General features: G+C 44.3%; 1 protein-coding gene across 7 annotated transcripts in view; it reads left to right on the top strand.

Moving 5' to 3' along the window:
- Positions 1–24,116, top strand: part of LOC148323861 (histone deacetylase 4-like) — a 72,135-nt gene that overhangs the window by 18,868 nt on the left and 29,151 nt on the right. For 4 of the 7 annotated variants that reach the window (XM_088315187.1, XM_088315186.1, XM_088315185.1 and 1 more), the window contains 5 exons: positions 16,660–16,857; positions 16,951–17,096; positions 18,132–18,282; positions 18,553–18,673; positions 20,286–20,407. In XM_088315187.1, the coding sequence (XP_088171313.1) occupies positions 16,722–16,857; positions 16,951–17,096; positions 18,132–18,282; positions 18,553–18,673; positions 20,286–20,407 (676 nt within the window). In that variant the 5' untranslated portion in view covers positions 16,660–16,721. Of the gene's footprint in view, positions 1–11,861; positions 12,062–12,639; positions 12,867–16,659; positions 16,858–16,950; positions 17,097–18,131; positions 18,283–18,552; positions 18,674–20,285; positions 20,408–24,116 lie in introns of those variants that run through there. The other 3 variants (XM_088315183.1, XM_088315182.1, XM_088315181.1) reach the window with 3 other exon arrangements.

Genomic DNA, 24,116 nt, shown 5'->3' with positions numbered 1-24,116 from the left:
ATAGAAAAATGTAACGTCGACGTGAAAAATGAGAGAACGATAACTGAACACGAACGAAATGCGCTCAATATTTCCGATTGGGCTGATTACGTCTCGCTCGTAACAATCCAGCCTTCGCGTGTCGGCCGGTTGCACTTCTTGGCTTGTTTGTTGTGGTTGCCATGGAGATGGTCCACCCCCCCTCTCCATTCCTGTGTATCAAGGCAAAGAGCCCTTGACACGTCTTCCTCGCCGCTCGCTGGACGGCACGTAAACCTTGTATGCCGACGATGAGATGTTTTCCTTTGCACGTGCGCTCGCGTTTTGAAGTCATTTGGTGGATGGACCAACAACGGCGTTTCAAATCCCTTTTCAGTCGATTGGTGAAGTCTTTTTTCAAATTTTTTTGCATGCCAAGTAGGCGATGGCTCTTGAGACTGCAACTGCCACTTTAACGGCATTGCGTTATTTTCAACAGTTAAGTCGGAAGAGGGCCTCGCTCGGCTCGTCGATGACACGCATGCGTCTTCAGAAGTGTAATGATGAAGTGACACCACAAGAGGACAGCGCGGCATCACTTTGGATTTGAGATCAGCACCGGTTTTGTGATGAAGGAAAAGATTAGGCAGTCAAAATTCGGCTCGCGTCAATTCTGCAGGGACAAAAAAATAAATAAATACAAAGACGGGCAAGTTTTGTCACCTGCTTTGAAAAAAAAGAAAGAATGAGTTAATTGCAATGAAGTGCTGAGTAGCGATGCTTTTGCTGTGTGCTGTGTGTGTCTATACCATGCGTGTGTGTGTGTGTGTGTGTGTGTGTGTTTCCATCCTTCCCGCCATCTGCCACGCCGGGCGCACTGATGTGCGCAATCAGATGCAAACCGACGCACTCCCACTTGTTCTGCTTGATTACAGAACAACATCATACAAGTCGTCTCTTTTGTTTTGTCTTTTTTTTTTCTTATTTGTGAATGTGAGACAGGCAAACAAAGAAGTGATGCGCATTTTCTGCGTTGGTGTGCAAGATGTGAATATTTAATCCAGTCGGTCCTTCTGCCATGTATTAATCATGGCGCAGTCTGCTCGGGCTGAAAATAGCGCCTAGCAACCCGACAAAATGTGTAGCTTTTGTGTGTATTTTATGGTCTGCTGCTTGTTCACGTGTGACATAGCACATGGTCTGCTCACATTTTTCCTCCCCTCTGCGCTCCGTCTGACTTGGCTGGCTGGCAAAGACTGCGATTGTGTTTGCACAACACATGTTCACCTTTCAAAGTGCTGCTCGTCTCAAATTTTAGACAGCCGATTGTGTCGTCTTTGCAAAGGCTCAGGTTGGATTGACAAAGCTTCAAGATTGGTTTTTTTAGACTTTATTTATGGTCCTCCTAATAATTAATAAAAGATAGTGAGAGTGGTGCCTTGAGATACGAGTGAGCCGACTTTGAAGTTTTTCAAGAAGCAAGCCATCATTTTTACTTTTTAGTTGAACGAATGCAACTCATCTCACGTCACAACAAGTCGCAGTTTGGCAGGTCGAGGACCATTCTTCAAAAAAGGGGCGCAAAGCTGTTAAATGCCGCTTCCTGCTGAAGTAACTAAACCAAAAACTAACCATGAAAGAGACATTTATGTTGTGCGTTTAAAACCACCACAAAACTTTTTTTATTGTTAACACATTAGGGAAATGCCATAGACAGGCTAACAAATACTGTCTATGTAATGGCTGGAACACAAATGTCGGCATGCTGTTGACAACAAAACTCACGTGCACTTCTTCTTTATCCTTTGCAACGAATGGCTAATATTACAGAAGCTGATGGATATCATGCGATAATGTAATGTTTTATCTTTGGCTGTTTAAATAAAAAAAAATGTTCCGTTTTGGAACACATTAATGGAATTTGCATTCATTTTACTGGGAAAACACGATTTGAGATACGATCAGTTTCTAAGCATGGTCACGGAATGAGTTCAATTCTTCAATATCACGAGGCAACACCCGACGCATCCAAACGTTGTTTCCTAATGAGACCACCAGGCTTGGGTCGCATTTTTTTTTTCCATCGCAGCAAGTCGGCTGAGAAGACGTTAGCATAAAAAGTCATTTGTGCATCCGTTGCATTTTCACGCTGCTGCCGTTGGCCAGATGAGCCGGACGGTTGAGTGAACTTGCGCCATGAGAGTGGAGCTGTAAGATGAGAAACCTGATTCCAAGCCGTCTGCTTTAATGGCATTTTTTTTTTTAGAAGGCTCGATCTGTCGAATGGATACTCGATAATATGGCTTGTCAACAAATTTTCACTCGGGAAAATGATTTTTTTTTTATTTCTGCTCGCCAGCTTGACACCTCGTTGGGATCTGACGGCACATCATCATTTTTATTTTTATTGTAACGTTTTGCTCTTCTTGTGGAAGGATGCTGCCTGATAAGAACGCGTGCATCCCACGTGCGGTATGTTTGTCCCGTGTGGCGGCGGATATACTGATAAGACATCGATGGAGCAGATGGCCGCGGTGACTATTGCGTGTTTCGTTACATGTAATGCACGCAAACACAAACATACAGTGGCGACACGGAGAATATGGCTGCAACGATCTTGCGCGTCTTCCCTGGGCAATGCGCATACGGACATGGGTTGCCAGGTCTTGCCAGCCTGTTTCCGATCTCTGTCGTCATGCAATCGCGTGACACATGACGGAACACTCGAGGAAATGTCACGGTTGTCTGTCTCGGGAAAATCCAAGCGCACGTAAAGGTCCATAAAGAGATTGTTAAAACATTGCCTTTTAACACGGCAACAACTTTGCAAATTAAAATAGAGCAGACCCAAGAGAAAAAAAAAATGATTTATTTCGTGCATTTTCTGAACTCTAGAGCGCCCGCTACTGGTGAAAATCCACAGACAAGCCACACCATTGTATTAGCCGCATGGTTCAAAATTGAGGAAAAATTGATGATGGTGAATAGTTTGTGCAAGGTGGATTAAAAAAATGCCGCGTGATATTGACAAGTAAACAATCGTTGTGCAATGGTCGGAAACAACATAAAAAGCACCTGCGCGTTTCTGTCTCATCTCATCGGACTGTGCAAGCGCCAGGCCAGCCAAGGCCTTCCTGCCTTGCAGCATGTCAATGTGGGTTGGGGCATCTGTTTGTTTTGGTGACAGCGCATGCGACATTCGGGCAGGACCTCAAATCAGGAGACCAGACAAAAGAAAATGTGTGTGAGTGTGTGTGTGCGCACGCACGTGTGTGCACCTGCCTGTGGGAATGCAATCGTGCCTCTTAAAATAGACTTTTGCCACATGCCAAAAAAGCTTTCTCCCACTCTGCACAAATTAGCAGCAGCAGCCCACACGCTACTGACACGTAGCTTGCCATCAGAGCACAGACGCTGCAGGATTGAGGAGGAAGGTGGGAGGAGAATCTCGACAGGCGAGGAGCGAGCGTCACGTCATTATTTACTTATTATTTATGTATACATATATTTACACAAGCATATTTTCAAGTATATTTTTGCACGCTAGTCACGTGGTATCGGCAGAAATGTCCAGTGAACCTCCATCTCGCGGTTCACGTTTCATAAATTCCCTAAAGCAGGAATAGATTTTTAATGTGTTACTGCTGTCTAATGAGTGTAAAAATGTTTTGAGATCATATTTCAGGAATAATCGATATTTTTAGGAGGTTGTCATTTATTTCAACATCCCACATGAATTGCAATCTATGATCTTTTTACACATTAAAAGCCGCTCCCACAATGATTTGTATGCACGATCTCCAAAAGGCATCACAACAAGCCACGCAACGAGGATCTCTTCTCTTGTCGGTCGCCAAAATGTAAACCGGAAGAAGTGCTAAGCAAAGAAAGCCACGCAAATTGAAGAAAACTGGCATCATCACCCGGATTGTCTGTCAGGCTGCAGCTCATCGTGAACGCTAGCTGGCAAACACAAAAGTTTACATGCCGCTCGTAAATCTGCAGCTCGACACGGAGGATAAATATCGCTGAAAACTAATAATAATAATTTCAATTCTAAATGTACTACAAACTTTGATCCCAAAACACCTGTCAATGTCATAAATGTGTACTTAATATAAACGAGATTATTTAATTTTGCATTTACACTCTCTGTAACATCCACGAACGACGAAGACATAATTTAGCTCCTCTCGGCAAACCAAGACAAGAATCTCAGTTGTGTTGCATCACTTCAACCGACTTCCTTGACACCGGTTGCTACTTTCACACAAACTTTGGCGCTATTTCTAGATTAAAAACAAGATGAATTGATGAACGGCAAATTCAGTTAGTTACTGTAGATGTCTACAGTACATCTGTCTTCAACTTAAAAAGGCCAACATTAGCCACGGCGTGCTCTTCAAGCGGCCATGTTGTGACAGGAATTTAGCTCGCCAAACCAAGCGGAATATCTGTCGGCAGGAACACTTAAAAAGAAACAACGCTAACTTAACTAACAGCTGGCAAGCATTCTGGCCCAGAAACTTCTGCGCGTTGATGTACGTGTGTGTGGGGGTGAGTGTGTGTGTGTGTGCGAGTGTCAGAGCGTCGCTCACAGCTGCACAGTGTGTCAATATTTGGGATTATTTTAAGTGATGCAACTTGTAGATGGAAGGAGACAAACACCGTCTTTGCAAAGCTGCACCAGCCGAGCAGCTCTCTGCAACTATTTACAGAAGCAATCAGCAGGCCCCAGAAAAGTCGCTAAGCTCATTTTGACACATTTTGTTTTGTGATTGAACAAATGAAATTTGCGTAAAATAAGTATGATGGTGAGCCGCTCTATTGTGCCTTTTTTTTAAATTTTATTCCATTTTATTTTATTTTATTTTTTGCAATTTGTTTATTCATTTATTTATTTATTAAAGTCAAGCAGACTTAAAAGCATGTCCCAATGAATTCACCCCATTGGGCAAAGCTAATTTCTTCAGCCACTTTTCTGCTTTATTTTGAGTCTGTGGTGGATTTCAGAGGTCATCGAAGACTGCCAGCCTGGCTTCTGCCTCACGAGAGTCTTTTGAGGGACTTTCTGTGAATCAATCTTTGACTTTTTTTTCCTCCCATTTGACCTCATAAAATTAGGTTCGTGTCAATTTTATGTAGTCACAAAAGGGTGTGCGCACTTTTGCAACAACATTATTTAGGTTGTTTATTTGTCATTCCCCACAAAAATGTTTCATTTTTTTTTACTCCCCAACTGAATTTGAAATGTTATGGGACAAATAGAAAATGGTTTGAAATGATTGCAGCATTTTAACAGGGGTGTGTAGACTTTTTATCTCCTCTCAATGGAAAAAATAGGGTTCTTAGTTTAGGAGGTGTCAAAGTTACAAACTTAACTGACTGTTTTGTATTTATGGCATAGAAGTGTGTGTGTGTTTTTTTTAATGTACATAATAATAATAATACAGTAATTACTGTAACGAGTAAAGGCAAAACTTTGGAGCAGACTCCCTTTTTCACGTGTATTTGCTGCAATTTCCGTCGTCCCTTTGCCCCTCGACAGTGAGCTCCATGGGTACCTGCATGTTTTAAGCACCTTTTGCGAATGACACAACCTGTTTGGTGGCATATGCTCACCAGGGGGGCCGCGTTGCCCTCGGGCCTGCTTGCCAGAACCTCCAGATGGGCCCACAGAAACCCACCGCCACACCCACACACTCCCTGACCTGGCGTGGAGCTCCGTGTCTGCTGCCAGTTTGGTGGAGGCAGCCTTCAGTGGCAGCTACCGCTTGTCTGCACAGTGCACGCGTTTATTGTCATTCTATACTTTAAGGTGTATTCTGATACCAGGCTAAAACTTTCATAACGGTGAAAATTTTGACTTTGAATTGAAAAAGATGGTAGTTTATCACTACCTCATTAAAGCTGGAGGTTGTGACCATGTCAACATGCGCGCGCGCGCACGCACGCACGCACGCACACAGCTGTCAAGAATAATGGCACTGGAGCAGACAAAGTAGGCTAAAACATTGTCTGCTCTGCTGGAAGACAAAAACAAGTCTGGCTCTGAGCACTCCGCCGTTCTTACTCGACCTGAGTGTGCATTTGGGTAGGGGCTGGACGATTGTGGGGGAAAAAAAACTAAATCCCAAATTATAAATCAGGATTAAGAAATAAGGTTATGATTAGAGAGGATGCAAAGGAAGACGTGCTGTGGTGACACCAAAGCGCACAAGACCAAAGGAAAAGATGATTGACTGATTTTGTTTTGCTCATCTACCAAATCGTAACTTTATTTACACCTTAAAAGAGCAAACAAATAAAATACAACACATGTTAAAGTAGCCGCAATAAAAATGACTCATCGGAGAGATTTGTCATCTCCGTGCATTTCAACAGGGAACGTGGCAAAGATTTGCATTAGGATTGATCTGAGTTACGAGCATGGAACAAATTATGCAACTCATATCTCAAGGCATCATCTCATTAGGTTAAGTAAGGGTGCCATCCTTTGAAGAAAAAAAAGTCCAGGCTAGTTTAATTTCAATTACAGTCATTTATTTATTTCATACTTTTGTCAGCTTTGACTTTTTTCAGTCATCGTTTTTTTTTTTTTTTAAAGGGGAAGTCAAGTTTTTGCCATTTTGCCTGTCGACTGAAAATGACATCACAGTTGCTCGGGGCGAAAAACTGGCTGGATTTTGCCGCTTACCTCATATTCCACAAACACAATATGAATCGAAATGACATGTTTGGACGAGTCAAGGCACACGGAACATTTAATTGCAAAGAATGTTTTGGGGTTGACTTCCCCTTTAACAACTTTTTGCTTATAATTATTTTTCCCTCTCCTCTTTTTCGAGAGTTACTGCTCTAGTAGCAGCAAAATAAAACGAAAGAGGGGGTGGTGCGACCGTGCCATATGTCCCAGTAATTTGGTCCAAATGTGAACTGGCGTCACTGGCAAGATGGAGTGGCAACCCTCTTCGCCACCCCCCCCCCCCCCCAAATAAATAAAAAGTTCAAATCAATGACTGATCAGATTTCCATTTGGTAGGCGAATGTTGATACAATTGACGTCCATTTCATTCCTGTCATACTTTATTTCCTGTCGCAATCATCTATACATTTTTCGACACCGAAAAGAATGCCGAGTTAGCTATAAAGTTTTATTGCTCTTAAAACCAAAAAAAAAAAAAAGCCTAAACAATGGAAATGTGACATGCGGTTTCCTTTTCCAAGTCGGAATGTTGCTCTCTGGCAGGACATTATTAATTTTAAACGGTGGCCCGGATGCTTGAGCTTTCTGGTGTCAAAAGTTTTATCGCTCCCTCTTTCCGTCGCCATTATGGGCCGATGTCGTCGTCTCATCCGCAGCTTTTACCGTTCAACGCATGCCGAGGTATGTTGTGTACGTTGTGACTGCAGACATTCCTCGGCCCTCTTTCACTTCCTCCCGCTTGTTAATGCAGAGGTGTGCTTAGTAAAGGCTTTTAAGAGCGCAAGCGCAACCATATGGCGGCCGAGCCGTCTTCTGGATGCCATCTATAATGGATGACCACTTCTGGCTTCGGACCTTTTGCTTTACGTTCCCAAAGATTTTGCGGGCTTTGTTGACCACAGATGCCACTATAGGAGCACATGCCCGGTCCAGAAAGACGATTGCTTTATAGCTTAAGATGGCTGTCTAATGGCCTTGCGCTATATTTGACCACTAATCCAGTTTAGAGAAGACAAACCTGAATTCTCCTGAAATTCATCATCATGATGTGCTGCATTCAATTTTGCGGAATTGTAATGGAGACAAAGAAAGTGCTTGTGGTGGCAAAATAATCATTTAGTTAGAAGGATGTTGAACGTCTTTGGCTTTTTTTTTTTAACGTTGATTTTTGCCATTCACTCCATAAACTGCGTCAGTACATACTTGTGTTCGAGGTCAAGGTGCTTAAACGTCTGAGACGTCCCTCTCTCATGCGACGCGTCAAGATGCGATTCACCGGCTAATCTTTCTCTTCAACTCAAAAGCTGTGCTACTCTCAAATCCAAAGCCATGCAACGGCGCCATCTACTGCGATCTGTTCGTCATTACACCGGATTACAAATTTTACAGACGAGCTGGGCAAGATGCACGTACTTGACGGATATATTCGTCTTTGGCAATAAACAGTTGGATTCCAGTTGACAAATAGAAATTAAAAATGAAGCCGGGTATTCTGCCTGAAAAGATATAAAAAATAAATAAATAGTTCAACTCCGGGTTTGAATGACGCCTTTGTGTTCATTCAGCTTTCTAGTTTGCGGTGTATTCCCAATTTAGGTACAAAGTCGATTGCTATTGTCTGCTGTCTGTGCCTTTTGCGGTTAGAGACGTTGTACTCAAAAAATAAATGGGTGCACGGGGAACCCGTGTGAGTGTAAGTGCTTAGGAAGAAGAAATGGGTAGGGCGGGGGATGCCGGCTTCATCACTGGCAGCTAATGGCTCTCGCTCTATTGCAAGCTCGGCACAGGCCCCGGAAGGCATTACCACGGAAGGGGCGCGTGTTAAATATGAATGAAGGGAGTTCCTCGCTCAAGAACAAAACAATATATTCTGCAAAGATTCGGCCTGGCTTCTGTATTAACAGACAGTATTGAAGTGCATGCATGTGACGGTGAATGACGAGCCGCAGTTTGCCCCCCCCCCACACACACACACTATTTGAGAAGCACTGGTTTAATTGGACGTGTGTTAGTGAATTTGTGCCCCGTGATTGGCTGGCATCCAGTTCGGGGTGTACCCCAAGTCAGCTGGGTTTTCGGCTCCAGCACGCCCATGACCCTCGTGAGCAGAAGCTGTTCGGATAATAGATGGATGCATTTGCGATACACGTCTTTTCAGTCCGTGGTCACAGAATGCTGCGTGAAAGTCGTATAAGGCGCCAGTGTTGTTAATCACTTGATCAAAAGAACGAAATGGACGGGCGGGGGCGTCTTGTGTTTCTTCTCAAAGACAATTTATTTTGGAAATGTCAAGTCTCAGCGGGCCACAAAAGTGCGGGGTTGACGGGGGACATGTCAAGAGAGTGCGTGTGTATTATAAATAACCCAAATCAATAATAAATGACGCCGTCGCTCACGTTTTTGGAGTCCCGCTATGTGATTCGCGGGGGACACGGATGAAAGGAAATCCCCCCCCCCCTCCCTCCTTCCTTTCCAGTCTCCTGCAGAGGAAGACGATGATGAGTTTAATTAAGGTGGCTCCAAATCAAAGTTGACATTTTCGACCCATTTTCACGCACGGGGCCAACTTGTAGCTCACCGGCGTGTTTGTGCGTACGTTACGAGGCCGATGCCGTGCATGATTTATTTATCGGTCCTGTCTGCCACGCGGCGGACTTGGACATGCCTTGAAATCATTATGCCACATGCATTATTGAATGCGCACGCACGCACGCACACGCACGCGCCCTCTCATGCGGATAACTACATAAGATATTTATCTCGGATATGCTCACTTATCGCCTTGTCTGCTTCTCTTGCCGGCTGATGCAAATAATGGCACAAGCACGCTTTCACATGGACTATTTTTCTTTTTCTCTCACCATATAGCCTGGCCCGCCGGTTCGAGTCGTTTAATTTGGCATCTTTGTCGGGCACGGTGTCGTCGGTTTATTTTGCGGTTTATTCATTCGTATAACCGAAAATATAAAACAAATGAAAAATAACACTTATGATGGGAATGGACCGTGATTTATCAAATCATCTTTCCTCATTGAAATGAATGGAAATGCCAATAATTTGTTCCATCCTCCGCAAAAAAAAATATTTATTAGTAATATTTTAGTTGACACTCATGGCTAAGATAATAAATTAGAATCTATAAAGGTTTGTGCTTCATCCCTTGCCACGAAGTGTGTCATGCCGACACAAACGAAATTTCACATGGACTGAAAGTGACTCAGTTGACAACAACTGGAAGTGAAACAAAGCTCTTTAGCGACTGCATAACAAAATAGCAACAACACAACAACAAAGCGAGTGAAAGCAATCAATAAAAACAAATCACTTCAAGAACGGATGCCACAAAAAAAAAAACTGATTATAGAACTGCTCTAAAAGGATTTAAAAAAATGTCCACTTGCGGCCTACTTGAGTTGTGTTGGCTGATCATTCCATTTGCGTGCAGCATAACAGCTTAAATGCTGATGCACCATGTTTGCTTTGAACTCTTTCCAGAGTCTGCTGACCTCGGAACCAAACTGGGTTTCTATTCCATCAGCATTTTTTTACTCTATTCGGGACTCAAATCAAATAATAACTCAACACACTTCTTGCCACGAATTACTACTTTCCTATTTGTCTAGGTTTCGTCACCCTCTGGTGGCACATTAGGGCGATTCAGAAAAAACAAAAAATAAATTGTTTGTGACTAGTGAACCACAAATATGTTGTTGTTTACTCTCCTCACTGTTGAAACATCAGCGTTATCTTAGCTTAGCGCATATCAGGTTTTTTTTTTTTTAAGTAAAAGATAAGTTTTTGTCTTTTTCTGCGCTGATCTTTGACCGTGTTACATGCTTCCCAATGCGTGAGTGTTTACCCTCCGAGTCGGTTTGGTCGCTCCTCCGCTGTGTGGGGTCATTGCCCTCCCCCGATTGGTCTCTTCCCTGTTCTAAAAATGAAGAGGGGGTTTTGCGCTGCATTTGGGCTCTTATCAAGGTCATGATGCTTAGGTAAGGCTTTGACGTCAATGGCGCACATCACGCTGATAACGGGCCCTTTTTATCCATGCCAGGTGTTTGTGTGCGTTTACCCCGCCGTAGAAAACCTGACATCCTGGAATCTTTGCAGGACTTCAAAAATAGCTCTGAAAACACGGGCGGGCATGCACTTTGTGCCTAACGCACACATACGAGTACACGCACACACACAACAGCTGCACAAAGATCAAAATCACGGTGGCGGAAACACTCAAATGTATGATCGTGATATCAAGGAAAACATGTTGAGGGGGACCCAAATTGATGTTTGGCAACTCGCTGACACTTTTTCAGATACGGCATATACAGTCGGCGGATTACAAAAGATTTTTTTTATTTCACACTTGATGGTGGGAGTTTAGTGACAGACGCACCCACGATAGGTGAAAATCTGCAGTATAGACAATAATATAAAAAAAAAAAAATATATATATATATATATATATATATAAAATTCAAGCCTGAAAATACAGCACAGCTCCCACATGCTTTAAACACATTGAAACTCAAAACACACTGCAAAGGCAAAGCATCCTTCAGGGTGGGTCACTAGCGCCCCCCCAACCGCCCCCCCTGGCCACCCTTCTAACGCCGCCAGTGCTGGTCGTGAATGAGTTGCGTAAAATAAGTTTTAAAATGACATAAAACCAAAATAACTTTTGAGCAAAGGTGGAATCTTTTCAAATCTGTTGTTCGTCTCTTAAAAAAACAAAAAACAAAACAGTGTTTCCAATGTCAAAAGGCCAGGCGGTGCCACTCTCATCAAGTTCTCGTCACAAAAACTGTCTGTGCTGTTGGTCTGCTGGTGTGTAGGAGGAGAGTGCTTTAGATAGCCAGAAATATGTACGTGTGGAATAATTGACACACACCGAACCGAGTGAGTGAGTCTACTCGACGTGAAGCGTCCCAAAAAAAAACGACATGGGTCAAATCTGACAGGCGAGAAAGCCGAAAGTGACTCCTGGAGAAAACACCGTTGGATGCAAGGAAGGAGGGAGGGAAAGAGTGAGAGAGAGAGAGAGAGAGAGGGAGGGGGAGAGGGAAGAGGAGAGAGAGAGAGAGAGAGAGAGAGAGAGAGAGAGAGAGAGAGAGAGCGAGAGAGAGAGGGAGAGGGAGGGGGAGAGCGAGTGGGAGGGGAGAGCGAGGCAGCCGGAGGGCAGACCCGAGTCAGCCTGCGCGTTCGTGAGGCAAAACGGAGACAGGCGAGAGACACCCAGAGTGGGAAAGCGCTCTTCTCGGCTCTCTTCTTTCCACTCGGAAAACATTTGTCCGCTGCCAGTGTGTGCTTTTGCGGACTTGGCTTCAGAGTGACACTTTTTTTGTTCATTTATTGGCTCGCAGCAAAGGCTCACGTTGCTCGAGGAAGCATAACTGATGGGTAAGAAGAGGCGCTCTCTCTTGTTATTGTTCTGTATGGAATGGAAAGTGTTTTTTGAAAGACTTGCGCATTGCTCCGCTTTCCTGACTTGACTTGTTTGCGTTGCGTTGCGTTGCGTTGCGTTGCGTTGCGTTGTGTTGCGTTGCGCACGAGTCAACGTGCTGCGGGTTCTCTTGCCATGATTGTGTTTGCTCGGTGTTGCTGTGCTTGACTGTTCTCGCCTGCTCGCTCTGGTTTCTCTCTGCTCGGATGAGTTGCCGTGTGTACATGCTAATTTGCTGCGTGGGCGTGCAGGCAGCCTTGAGTAGTGACAGTGTTTATTGAATGGTCCTGATGTACAGAGAGAGGGAGAGAGAGAGAGACTCTCCTCTCACAACACAGCGCGGCATTCAAGTGAATGGAACAGATGGCAGAGGTTGCATCTGCGCTGCCCCGACGCTTATTGTGCTCGTATGTGCGTGCTCGTGCGTGTGCGTGTGCTAAAGTTTCCAGTTACAGTGTTCATCTGTCGCAAAATAGGCCTCAGTTGGTTTTTCTCAACATTCACGCAAAAAAAGTTGAGGAAAAATACGTTTTTTTTACTCAAGCACGGTAAATCGGTGTTAACGTCTGCCTCTCAGTGCTCAGGATCATCGTTCGAATCCCAGAGTTTGCACGTTCTCACTCGTTGCCTCAAGTTACTCCAGCTGAAACCAAAACATGCGTGATGTTGGCTTCGTGAACGGCGAAACGATTCGTACTGTCAGCAAGTGTCGAAGTCCCAGTCCTGACTGTCTGCTGTTGAAGATGTTGAACCCTAAGTTAAGTAAGTTACTTCCAGGTTAGCATTGTAAATGACAAAGTGAAAATGTCTTACCTGATTTAACAAAGGACGTTGTTATTACCACCTTGATTAGCTAGCGCTCTTCTTTGCAAATGTTAAGAGTCTCGGCTTTCAGTCAAGGGAAAAAAATAGATCTATGCACACTCAGCTGTTTATTGAACGGCCAAAGGCACAAGAGACTTATTTTGACAAATTCCCAAGAAGGAGTTTGTCAAAGTAGCAATCCTTCAAACGACTGCTTGACGAGCAAAATGGCCAGCTTCCTGTTCAGTTACCGACTTTGAACCTTGAGACTTTTTCACGCATACTTTTTTGGTCGACATGTTCTGCCTGGGTAAAACTGCTGCTGGGGGCTCAGGTGTTGGTGCTTGAGACTTTTTCTACTTTGTCTAAATTTTTAAAAGCCTCTACACACCAATCCGCCGTCGGCCATCGTGGCCAACCGGAAAGGCCGATGTCGAATTGGTGTGTTGAGATCTTTCGGGCTTCAATAAGAGATTTATGAGCCGAGTTCTGTCCATCTAAGCAGCCAAAGGTAGAGATCCACGTTGTTCGCGAGACAAACTCTTTGGGATGATGCAGCTGCTGCCTACGTGGTGGAAGTGTGCAAAACGCGGTCACAAGCTCAAGAATGGCCGTGCGATTGCACAACAAACTCCTCAGGACGTCAGCCGCGCAAATGACTCCACAGGTGTGCGCGCGCCGCTGTGAGCGCCGCAGCACGCCCCCCCCTTGTTTGTCTGCTGCCGTCACGCAGCTCTGCTTACCGCAAACCCACTCGCGATGACGCTCATTTCGAGAGCCGTAATGACTCGCGACTCTGAGGTGGGGTCGGCTCGTCCCGGGGTCTCTCAGTCGAAGGTGACTCGTGATTTCCACTTTGAGGCAAACGCGTATCTTCACGTGGCTTCTTGATTTGATTCGCTCTCGGCCGCTTTGCGCCAACGTAAGCGACCGAGTCGTCCGCTGAAAAGCTCAATCAAGCACTGATTGCAGTAAAGCATTTGGTTTCTCCCCTTCTCCAAAGAAGTTCTCCGTCGGTATTTTTTTTTTTTTGCTTTCTTCCTTTTTTTAAAAAAAAAAAAAAAAACTGGTTGATTTACCAATTTTTTTTTTTTTTATTTGAAAGAGAGCATCAGAACGGAAATGAAAGAAGAATCCAAATCGGCCACCTACTAGCAAACATCTCGTGTCATCGCTTATCTTGTGTACGCAGTTAATTTGAAGGATGTTTGGTGACGTCCTTGCTTGTGACTTCTCACTTCTGGTTATCGTTGAGATTTATAGTCCAGCTGCGATGTTTTAGCCTTACAACTAGAACATGCAAAACTTTTTTTTTTTTTTAAATCAGGAAAGGCAAAACTTCCAATCTGAAATCGGACGTGATACGGATAAGCAGGTGTTGTGCTTTTTTTCCCAGCCAACCTGATGGAAGGTTTTGGTCATGTGACTTTTGGGTCATGGGAGATTTCACGTCTTGGCCATCGCGATGAATTTGCGATTGCAAATGTTATTCCGATTGTTGGCGCTCACCACGTAGATTGACGCAGAAAAAAACGATTCACACCTCAGGATCACTTTCCGAATTTTGCTGACTTGCAAAAATTCGTCAGGATTATCGATTGCGTGGATGCCCCATTGATGAATTGATCTTATTCTGCATTTAAATGTAAGGACCACCCCCCCCCAAAAAAATAATGCCCCACTTGTTCTCAAAATCTAAATGGCAGCTTTTTTCCAAGTAAAGCAAACACACTGATGCACCAGCCCGTCTGGTTCTGCCACACCCTTTGTTCTCTCCTTGCCGTCCTGTTGACGGGGTGTCAAGTTTCCTCCCTCCCTGAAATGCTGCCCGCTACCCAACGTGTCACCGGCCGTCTCCGCCAGTCACCGCGACGCCATTCGCCACCTCATTGGTCGCCGGGCTGCTCCGCTCGTCCGCGATAGGTGGCAAATGCTCGCCAATAGGTCGCGGGTATCGATGAGCGGCAGCGGGCGGCAGCGGGCGGCTCCCTGCGGCTCGCGTTCCGATCGGGAGGAACGGAATGATTCGCAAGCGAATTGAATCTCAATGTTCAGAAAACAATTCACGAGTGCTTCGAACGCTGAAGAAGGGAGCGCTCATCCATGTTGGGATGGGGGAACCAGTTCCGAGAGTCAATCTCGGTTCACTAATGACTCTTAATTGACTGGCGAGCGATCCTCATCCTTGACAATCACGCCATGTTTTTGTGGTTGAATAAAACGAAAGCAATAGAAAATGTTGCGCATGGAAATGTGATGCAGGGTCGCAGCTCATTTGCCATCGACAGTTTTCAACATGAGTCGTCCGTCGTTTGTTCGATAAAATAACGACCGCTCAAAACCGCAGTCCGAAAGTCAACGTCTTAAAGGGGAAAATGTTCATTTTCAACAGCCTGAGCAACATTGCTGAGCTTCCCACAGCGACACTCAACAAGCCATCAAATTGTTCTCGCGTCTTGCGACGTGCATGAGTCGGCTGCTAAAAGGCCAATCGAAGCGACAATACCCACTCATTGTTAAAAAAAAACCCCAAAAAAACAACAAATAATGAAAAAAAAAAAAACAACAGCATTCCATTCAGTTGGATGCCACGCTGGCTGGCATCCTTGCTGTTACCATGGCGACCACCAGATTATTTCTTACTTAGCTTTCAGGCCCGTCTCTGCCACTCCGACTCTTCATGACTGCTACTTGGTCTGACGTGCCCGTTAACAGCACAATAAACATCTGCATTGGACTGAAAAGTGAAAGACACGCACACACGCACACGCACACGCACACGCACACGCACACGCACGCGCTGACAGTAAGCCTGTATGCGTGTCAGCAAATCTCCGCCGCAGAAGTCACGTAGCAGTGGGATTGTTTTTGCTCGCCGCTGCCATATTTCATCACTCAAGTCAAGTGTGCGCGCGAGACTCTTCCACTCGTCTCTCCATTTTTTTTTTTTGTGCGTCGGTGAGAAAATGAATGGGACCGCGTGTGTTTACAGTACGCAGCCGCCAGGTCGAAAGGGCGGATTTGCTGTTGCAAAACTAAACGGAGAAAATCCTATCGGCCTGTAGTCATCACCGACACATATTTTTAGACTTTTCTTATTTTTTTTGGGGGGGGGGGCTAATGCGCTTACACAATGTGTACGACTCTAATAACAGAATTTGTCCTCGTAGCAACCTCAAGTCTAAATCTGCCATAATGCGGCATTTTGAAGGCAAATGGCAGAACACAAAGTTTTAAATATGATCAGAATGATATTGAATTGGGTAATCATTAAGTTGAACCACGCCAGCCGCACAACGTGTTGCTCATCTCGAAACTTTGGCACAAATTCAGCCTCATTTTGTCATTCTGAGAACATTTTGGACTTTGAAATAGTTTTCACCTGAATCATCTGCTTTTGCCGTTAAATGACATAAGATGTCTCTTTTGAAAGACCTTTTCAATAAAAATGTCAAAATCAGACTCTTAACTCATTGACGGCGTAAGACGTCAAATAGCCATTGTTTTTTTGTTTTTTTTTTACTCGGCTTGTAGTGAATGAGTTTTAATTGCATAAAACATCTTCTTTTCATATTATTTTTTTTTTATTATACCCAGAAAAAAATCTTAGTTCTGACCTTAAACCAGTGGTTTAAAAAAAACAAAACTATTTTATTTTCCTCAAGTCACAAAAAATGTCGACTCTTCTCATGCTAGAAATAGTTTCTCTTCTCATCTTTCCTTTGCCATTTCTTTCTTTTTCTTTTTCTAGTTGACGTGAGCGCCGCAGCACTGCCCGCGCAGGTGCCCCCCACGACCACAACGATCCTCCCTATGGACCTGCGCATGGTTGACCACCACCACCACCACCAACAGACCCCCTATGGATTACTCCCCCAGCCACACCCCGCGCCGCCCTCCTCCACCGCTTGCCCCGCCTCGAATGAGCCGAGCAATGGGCCGGTCATCAGTAAGTGCCGTTGCTCTCGGAACCACGAGGACTCAATTTACGTGTGGTCAGAGGCATCATTTATTATTTGATTCTTTTTGAACCCATGCGCAGGCCGCCAAGAGCAGCAGCTGCAGCAGGAGCTGGTGGCCCTCAAACACAAGCAGCAGCTTCAGAGGCAGTTACTTATTGCTGAGTTTCAGAGGCAGCATGAACAGCTGTCCAGGCAACATGAAGCGCAGCTCCACGATCACATCCAGGTGAGGCTTTCTCCTGAGGTGGCCGCACGGCGTTGGCGTCGTCGAGCAGAAAAAAAAAAAAACGCCATCTTGCGAGTTAGCAACCACCCCGTCGTTTAACACTAACACTAACACTGAAAAAACAACACCCCAAAATCCTCTCCAGGGGCGCATGCACAAGGTCTGCACAGATGGCGACGCCCCGATCCGAGAAAACTCTTTTAATTCTTTGCAAACACAAACAACTGTGGTTACATCATCTTCCCCAAACTCTTTTTCAAAGGTGATGCGCTGGATGAAAACGATGAGCTGACTAAGCAGCTTGAGGTGGAAATGAATCCGTACGCAACTTTGTGGCTAACCACTTCCTTCTTCACCAAAACTTTACAACGATCCATTTTTAGCCCCTCCACCCCCCCAAAAAAAACAGCGCAAATGTATCTTATCTACAGCGCAGGTGTCAAACTCAAGGCCCGGGGGCCAGATCTGGCCCGCGACCTCATTTGCTGTGGCCCCTGAAGGGCAATTAGAATTCTTGTTTCTAGCAAATTTTCTTTACTTTTAACAACATTGAGATAAGAAATATTGCCGTTTATTTGTTACTCTTTCAAATAATTTGAAAAATTGTTGAACAATTACTTAGTGGCAGTTCAGCGTCCAAGACGGTCCAAAAAAATGATCGAGCTATTTTTAACAAATTCAATGAAGGCAAATATGAAAATGAGCATATTTGGACCGAGGAGGTTTCCGCCCAACAGCGACTACGTGAAAGTCACTCCATCTCAAGTCTTACCCTTCAAGTTTCAAGTTGCCGTAGCACAAATCAAGCAAGTTGTAAGTCGATTCACCGTTCATCGAATATCTTCGGTGACGTCAACATATCTCAACTGTTTTTGTTGCATGTCATAGTTGTTTTCTATCTTATCTCTGAGTTGCAAACCTTGCAATGGGGCCGCTCGCCTTGCCCCCAAAACATCATCCTTGAATCGTCCCCCCCCCACACATTACGCAATGCCTCGGTTGAACCGCGTTCGCTTTTTCTGTGTCCCCCGACAGCACCAACAGGATTTGATGACGTTGAAACATCAGCAGGAGCTGCTGGAGCATCAGAGGAAGGTGGAGCAGCAGCGCAATGAGCAGCAGTTGGAGAAGCAGCACCGGGATCACAAGCTCCTGCAGCTCAAGAACAAGGAGCGCGGACAAGAAAGTGAGCACAACAAGACAGCCGCCACAAAAGCAACACCATTTGTTTCTCTCTTTGGATGTTGTCGCTGTCCAGCTCTTGGGAAATAGCGACTGACTCAGCGACGAAGAATGTCGTCCAGCCCAATTGGATTAGGAAAAAACCGTTACATCTAAATCCCCAAATCTGACAATGTGTCATGAATCGTGATGAATAATAAAAAAATTCACTTTGTAGCAATCAAGTGTTTTTGATAATAATCGTTTTTTCATGATGAGGTGCGTTTTGTGTCAGGCGCCGTGGCCAGCACCGAAGTCAAGATGCGACTTCAAGAGTTTGTCCTGAACAAGAAGAAAGCTTTGGCTCAGCGAAACTTAAACCACTGTCTGGCCAACGATCCGCGCTACTGGTACGGGTGAGTGTCAACCCTCAACGTTTTGCGATTGATTCTTCTTCAAGTCCGCTCCGACTCGGGTTTAAAATCCGGAATTTAAAATTTCTCATTGTTGTTTCAAAAAATGGTGAAATTTTGAGTTTGCATTAAAGCGCATCGTAGCAGGTGCTCGAAATCTAAATTTGTTAAGCGCTGGAATTTTTTTTTTGTACAAACGTCAACTGCGCTGATGTGAAAGAGGCGGTTCAAATGTTGAGTTTGCCGAAATTGCAGAAAGAGAGCATGAAAGTGCATCCTGATGTTGGTTGCCATCTTTATGGCAGGTGATATTCGGAATATTAATTATTTTTTTTTTTTTTGGATGAACGTCAACAGCGATGTTTTGAAACAAAAGGCTAAACATTGAGTGCTCACTGAATTTCAAAGAGCCAATATCCCCTGAGAATTGCTCCCCCCACCCATTGTTGTTGTTATCACTCCTTTATTTATTTATTCATTTATTTATTTTTTTGCACCAAATTTGTCAACAAGAGTATTTGAGGGAATTGGCGCCTTTCCCTCATTTTGCCGTTTTGAAGAGTGGAAAACATTCAAAATATTTCTTGGCTAGAAACAAGAAGCGTCTCGAGGCATTCTTCTTTTTTTTTCTTTTTTAATTTTTGTGACTTGTTGTCCTGACGTTTATGGCGCAAGTTGGCCTCTTTGTTTTCTCAGGAGACAGAAGCAAATAATGCATTTGAATTTCTTTTGCCCGGGCTCCGTTCGACATCTTTCTCCATTCCACCCACATGGGCGTTCAGAATGCCACGATTGACCTTGCAGATGGAGACAAGCTTTCTTTGTCGCCGGCGGATGTGTTGCGCACGAGTTGAGGCAGTCAAGTTGACAGCGGAATAAGTTTATCAGCAGGGCTCCCGCCACTGCTTTCATTCTTAAATCATTTGAATTTGAATGTGCGCTTTTATTAAAGTTTGCAATATTTCCAGTTGTCTGAATAAAAATCTCTCTGGCATTCTTACGTCACAATTTGGAATTACAGCACAGTTAATAGCCCCGTTTGGTTGAATTCGCTCAATTTTCGAGGACGGTTCTGCTCAATGCGAATGCCTGTTAGGGATTTTGAAAAAGCAAATCGACAACAAATTGAGCCACTTTTTGGGATTTTACGAAAGAATTCTGAAGAGTTGAGTGAATGTTTTGCATTCTCAACCGCTGTTGATCGTAAAACAAATGAAATTGAGCACATTGACTTTATAGCGACACATTTCAGTTTGTTTCCTTCCTCGCGATCAAAATTGAGATTCTCGGATGGCATCAAAAGATCATCCCGAGCGATTATTCTGTGGTGTCGCGGCGGGCGTACATTGGGATCTTTCCACACCAATGAGCACATTTCCTCGTCACGTTTGCGGCCTCTCACGTGTTCAAATTGGGTTAAGATGTTACCAATCTGGATGTGGGCGGTTGATCATCCGTCTTTTGGAAATGCCAGGATGTCGTTTTGAACTCCAAAGTTTTGTTCCACTGCATGCCGCGCCTATATACGCAGACCTTGCAAAAGTTGACACACCCTCTAGATGACAAGCAAGGCTTGCACGTTTTAGTGATCTTTGCATATTTTTCTCCTACGTAGGAAAACGCAACACAGTTCTCTGGATCAAAGCTCCCCTCCGCAAGCGCTGATGTCGGCATACCACCACGCCGTGCTGGGCGCATACGACTCAAAAGACGACGACTTCCCGCTGCGCAAAACTGGTAACGTAGAGCCGTGTCTCACTGAACGCTGTTGCAAATGGCGAAAACCCGCTTGTGCAATACAAACTTGATTTAGATGGCGTCTGGCCTTAAAGAGATTTGTAATTACGCATAAATGCCACAAGTTGGCGGCAAAGCTCTCAAAACTGAGATTGGTGTTCCGTTTGAGTTGATTTCTTTTCCTTGTTGTTTTCTATAACTGTGGTTTGGAACAACACACACATCTAACATGTACACAAACATGAACCCATGTTACATAAATGATTTTGGCAGTAGCATTAGCTAGCATGGTAGTCACTGATGGTGTAGTGCTACACTCGCCCGAGTTGTGTGCGGGCAGCGTGGGTTCAGTTCCCACTCAGTGACGGTGTCTATGTCTGCCCCGTGACTGGCTGGCGACCAGTTCAGGGTGTAGTGCGCCTTTCGCCCGTAGTCAGCTGGGATAGGCTCCAGCACCTGTTCAGGATAAGCGGTGTGGATAATGACATGACATTAGCTAGCATGCTAGCACGCCAGCGCAAAATCGATGCTCACCTTTTTGGGCGCATAATTATAAATATTATTCCATCATAAATGGAATGCATGAGAACGTTTCGCAACGAAACAGAAGACGAGCTTCTAGTAGCTGCAGCGGCGGAGAATTAAATACCAACTTTGACTTTCCCTGTTGCCCGACGCATGAGGAGCATCCGACGACGAAACAGGACGTCTCTTACGCACATGAAAGAACACTAACAATTCATTTGACCCAACAAGAAGAACAAGGTGTCTTCGTGATACTTTAATTGCTTTGTCCTGAGCACAAAAGTAGGCCAGATTTTCATTGACTAATGGAGGGCACCTTCAAAACAAATTCTTTGCATCTCTTCATTATTATTACCTTTGCCTTTTTCATCATAATTCTGAAAGGCTTCAATTGTTCTGATTGCATCGACACAGTTACTAATCGTCATCAAAGTCTTTTGTTGGTTTGTTGCGCAATAATGTTAGCAGCTCTGAAAACTTGCACGTTTGGAAGGATTTTCAAAGCGATTCCGATTTGTTTTATTCCAGTCCGGTAATAATCAATTTTCAAAGTTGAACGTGCACCTCCAACGACAACAACTTCCACGAACAACTTGTGTGCAAAAAGGCGGACGCTACTTTTCAAAAGCGAGCACAGTCAGTTCCAGACTGTTGCCAACTTGGCAGATTTGCCAACTTTATTCACCAAGTTTTCTGCCTCCTCAAAGGAGAATTTGTCTTCAAAGCCACTCCCGTGTTTCCATTGATGTCATCTGCTTTTTTCTATACGCGCGGGGGGAAATACTTTAGTGGGAACAATTTGATATTTTATTTTTAGAGCGTATCGCCCAGCCCTATTTTCTAGTCATGTTTAGACAGATGCAGACAAATCCACAGACGTCATCGCCTCAGACTTTTGCCTTCGGGAGATTTCCTGCTCTCATGTCTCGCCATCTCTTCAAAGTATTCTTCTTCTCTCGCCATCAACTGCTTCTTAAAAAAGTTCCGCTTGCTTTTCTTTGTTGTCTGCATTAGCAGCCATTTGTTGCCGTATGAAGTCGGTTGTCTGCCTTTCGGAGTTTTGCCTTCTCTGGCGTTCAATGTCAGCAACGGCGTGATTATGAGCGCTATGAATTGTGTTGAACAGGAAGTGAGGAACAGAGGACGCCACAGTTGTACGAGTGGCGCTGTCACGCATGACGCTTTTTTTTTTTTTCCCCCCTCTCTCTCCCCCTGTCGGTGGTGACCCATTTTAGTGATGTCCATGTGAATTATAGATATGCTGAGAATTATTTTCTGTCTAGTGAGCCCAGACTTGCAGCAAAGTGCAACAGGCACACATTGTCCCCAAAAAAATAAAAAATAAATCGGTGAGAAGCTTTGTTATACTGCTGGAGCCTATCCCAGCTGTCTTCGTGCAGTAGGCGGGGCTACACCCTAAACTGGTCGCCGGCCAATCGCAGGGCACACACAGATCATCCCTAGAGGCAATTTCGAGTGTCCAATCAACCTGCCGAGCATGTTTTTTGGAATGTGGGAGGAAACCGGAGTACCCGTAGAAAAGCCACACATGCACAAGGAGAACATGCTAACTCCACGCAGGAAGTCCGGAGTCGGAATCGAACCCACGACCGCTGCACTGTGAGGCCATCGTGCCACCCGGGCTTACGACAATATTGTTTTTTTTTTTTTATGTTGGTCATGTTGGTGATGCTTTTATCATATTTTGTGTGTGTAAAAAGTTTGGGAACCATACTGACAACGTGTAGACATTTCATCCAGCACCTCACATCTTACCGCTCGATCGTAGGCGTTTGTAATCGTGGTGATAATGCATTTGAAAATATGCACAATGGCCCACTCATGCGTTGCTCTCTTATTGATATTTAAGTATTTATAATGTAAATGAGAAAAACACCCCCACCCTTTTTTTTTCCTCCCGCCCACCACATTTGTTTACCATAATGGGCTTTGTAAACGGCCAGTAATGGACAATGTCAGGTCACAAGAAGGCCTACTTAGTCGTCACCATCAGAGGGAAAATGTCAGCCAGCTCTTTGGCGCGCCCTTGTTTACCACTCCGACACGCACACACATGGCTTTATTTGTCATTGTTAGCTCGAAAGAAAAGATTCGATCAACTTTGAACAGAAACAAAGCCCATCAGGGAGCGCTTTGGCGTCGCTCGATGGATTAGCATCAAAGTTAACTTGCAGAAATGTGCAAAAGACGAACCCGAGTTGTCGGAATCAATTGCCGACATACTGCTGAGCTTTCTGGGAATTGGACTGTTGAGTTTTTCGGAAAAACTATTGATTAGTACACATCTTGGTGCTGCTTTTCCTTGAAAAAACCTGCATGACTCAGCCGAGCGACACGGGCAGGACTCGCAGTTTTTCCAAACAGACAATCGCTCGATATGTTTTGTCTAATGGAAGCAATTTCCTCCCTCGTTGTTGCGTTATTAACGGTGTAATCATATCATCAAGGTAGAATTACAAGGTGTGAGACTCCTTAAATGTTTTTGTCTGAAGCTACTTTTTATCTATTTGGACTGCAATACGCAAATGTGGACTTGAACAAGACCAGTGTGGATCTTAAAAATGTTGCACACGAGATTTGCTTTGGATCTTGTAGATTAAAGCTAAGTTTGAAAGTAAGAAATTGACCAAGTTTCATGTTCGGACCAGCTCGATGTTGCTACAAATGCAGTTGTAGTTATTCCATAGATACGTGAAGAAGCAGGGAAATATACAGCAATATAACAAACCGTATTTTCCGGACTATAAGGTGCACCCGTATAAAAGCCACAGCAACGCTTTGTGAAAAAAAAAAAAAAGCAGCAGGCTAAAAGCCACAGTTTCCTATGTTGAAAAAAAAAAGTTGTTTACTGCAAATGCAGAATGATTTTGTACTACAAATGCACATAAAGGTAAATAAACAGATTGTTAAAACAGTGCCTTATAACACGGCAACAACTTTGCTCATTAAAACAGAACAGACCAGAGACAAAAAAAAAAAATCGAGATTTATTTTAGCGTATTTTCTGAACTATAGAGCGCCCCTAGTGGTGAAAAAAAAATCCACAGAAAAACCACATCATTGTATTAGCCGCATGGTTAAAAATTCTTGGAAAAAAGTAGCGGCTTATAATCCGGAAAATGCGGTATACCTGACTGCATATCCCGAAACGTGGTGAACAATT

The sequence above is a fragment of the Idiotropiscis lumnitzeri genome, chromosome 14, assembly GCF_059441095.1.
Source record: "Idiotropiscis lumnitzeri isolate Australia: NSW breed Sydney's pygmy pipehorse chromosome 14, RoL_Ilum_1.0, whole genome shotgun sequence".
NCBI classification, from domain to species: Eukaryota; Metazoa; Chordata; class Actinopteri; order Syngnathiformes; family Syngnathidae; genus Idiotropiscis; species Idiotropiscis lumnitzeri.
Note: the sequence above shows the minus strand (reverse complement) of the source record. Positions and strands in the feature narration are given on the sequence as shown.